This window comes from Passer montanus, unplaced genomic scaffold (assembly GCF_014805655.1).
Source record: "Passer montanus isolate IOZ18808 unplaced genomic scaffold, ASM1480565v1 scaffold338, whole genome shotgun sequence".
Classification (NCBI taxonomy): Eukaryota; Metazoa; Chordata; class Aves; order Passeriformes; family Passeridae; genus Passer; species Passer montanus.
Window position 1 is genome coordinate 18,803 of NW_024368130.1, and position 1,785 is coordinate 20,587.

General features: G+C 49.7%; 1 protein-coding gene across 1 annotated transcript in view; it reads right to left on the reverse strand.

The window, feature by feature from the left end:
* LOC120505247 (peptidyl-prolyl cis-trans isomerase FKBP2-like) overlaps nt 1-1,785 on the reverse strand; it is a 4,519-nt gene that overhangs the window by 697 nt on the left and 2,037 nt on the right. Inside the window, 2 exon segments of the mRNA XM_039715558.1 lie at nt 919-1,077; nt 1,646-1,707. Of these exon segments, the coding sequence (XP_039571492.1) occupies nt 919-1,077; nt 1,646-1,707 (221 nt within the window).

Genomic DNA, 1,785 nt, shown 5'->3' on the forward strand with positions numbered 1-1,785 from the left:
TTTGGCTTCCCCTAAACCCCCGGAAAAAAATTTTTTTTTTTTTTTTAGATTTTAGGGGGGTTTTTTTGGGGTTTTTTTTTTTTTAGTTTTTTTTAAATTCCGGGGGGTTGGGGTTGTTTTTATATGGGTTTAATAAAAGCATCTTTGACATTTTCGGGCTCGGCCTCGTTTTGGTTCTTTCAATATTTAAAAAAAAAATCACTCCTAAATCTCCCCCAAAATGTCCCCCAAATTATCCCAAAATCTCCACGAAATTACCCAAAAATCACCCTAAAATTCACCCCAAAAAAAAAAAAATCACTCCTAAATCTCCCCCAAAATGTCCCCCAAATTATCCCAAAATCTCCCCGAAATTACCCAAAAATCACCCTTAAATTCACCCCAAAATTACCTCAAAATCACACAAAATTCACCCCAAAGTTGCCCCAAAAATCACCCCGAATTTACCCCAAAAATCGCTATTAAATTCACCTCAAAAGTACCCAAAAGTCACCTTGAATCCCCCCAAAAATCACCTTAAATTCACCTCCAAATTATCCCAGAATCGCCCTTAAATTCACCCGGAAATTACCTCCAAATCCCCCCAAACTCACCTCGAAATCATCCCAGAAATTCCCCATAAATTCACCTCAAAATTACCCCAAAATCACCCCAAAATTACCTCAAAATCCCCCCAAAATCACCCCGAAATCACCCCAAAAATCGCTGTTAAATTCACCCCAAAATGACCGAAAATCCCCCAAAAAACAAAACCAAGTCTGGCAGCAGAACTTTGGTTTAACCCTTTATTGACCCCAACATTTGGGGCTCCCCCTCCCCCCCCAAAACCTCGTGGGGACCCCAAAATGCGGGGCTGGCAAGGGGGGAGGGGCTGGGGGGAATTGGGGGTAATTCGGGGGAATTTGGGGCTTTTGGGGCNCGGGTTTTTTCCCCCCTCCCCCCATTTTAGGGTCTCCCCTCCCCCCGTTTTTGGGATTTCCCCCAAATTTTGGGTTTTTCCCCCATTTTGGGGGCGGTTTTGGGGTCTCACCCAGCTCCGGGGGGATCACGAGCTTCCTCTTCTCCCCCTCGCACATCCTGGGGGCCAAAATCCCACAAATTCACCCCAAAATCCACCCCAAAATTCACCCCAAAATCCCGGGAATTCACCCCAAAATTCACCCCAAATTCCTGGAGTCCCAAAACCCTGGGAATTCCCCCCAAAATCCCCCAAAAATCCTGGGAATTTCCCCCCAAAATCCCAGGAATTCCCCCCAAAATTTCAGTCCCAAAATCCCGGGAATTCCCCCCAAAATTTCAGTCCCAAAATCCCGGGAATTCCCCCCAGAATTCACCCCAAAATCCCGGGAATTCCCCCCAAAATCCGGGGATTTCCCCTCCCCCCTTTCTGAGGGTCCCAGTGCCCCTCCCAGGGCTCCAGGTCAGGGGTCAGGGGTCACTCAGGGGTCAGTGGTCACTCAGGGGTCACTCAGCGGTCACTCAGGGGTCACTCAGGGTCACTCAGGGTCACTCAGTGGTCACTCAGGGTCACTCACTGGTCACTCAGAGTCACTGGTCAGTGGTCACTCAGGGGTCACTCAGGGTCACTCAATGGTCACTCAGGGTCACTCAGGGGTCAGTGGTCAGTTGGTCAGTGGTCACTCACCCCAGCAGGCCCTGGTCCCAGCCCTTGATGACCTGCCCCGTCCCCAGTGAGAACACGAACGGCTGGGCAGGGGGCAGGGCTCACTGTCACTGGGCAGTACCGGTCAGTGGTCACTCAGGGTCACTCAGGGTCACTCAGGG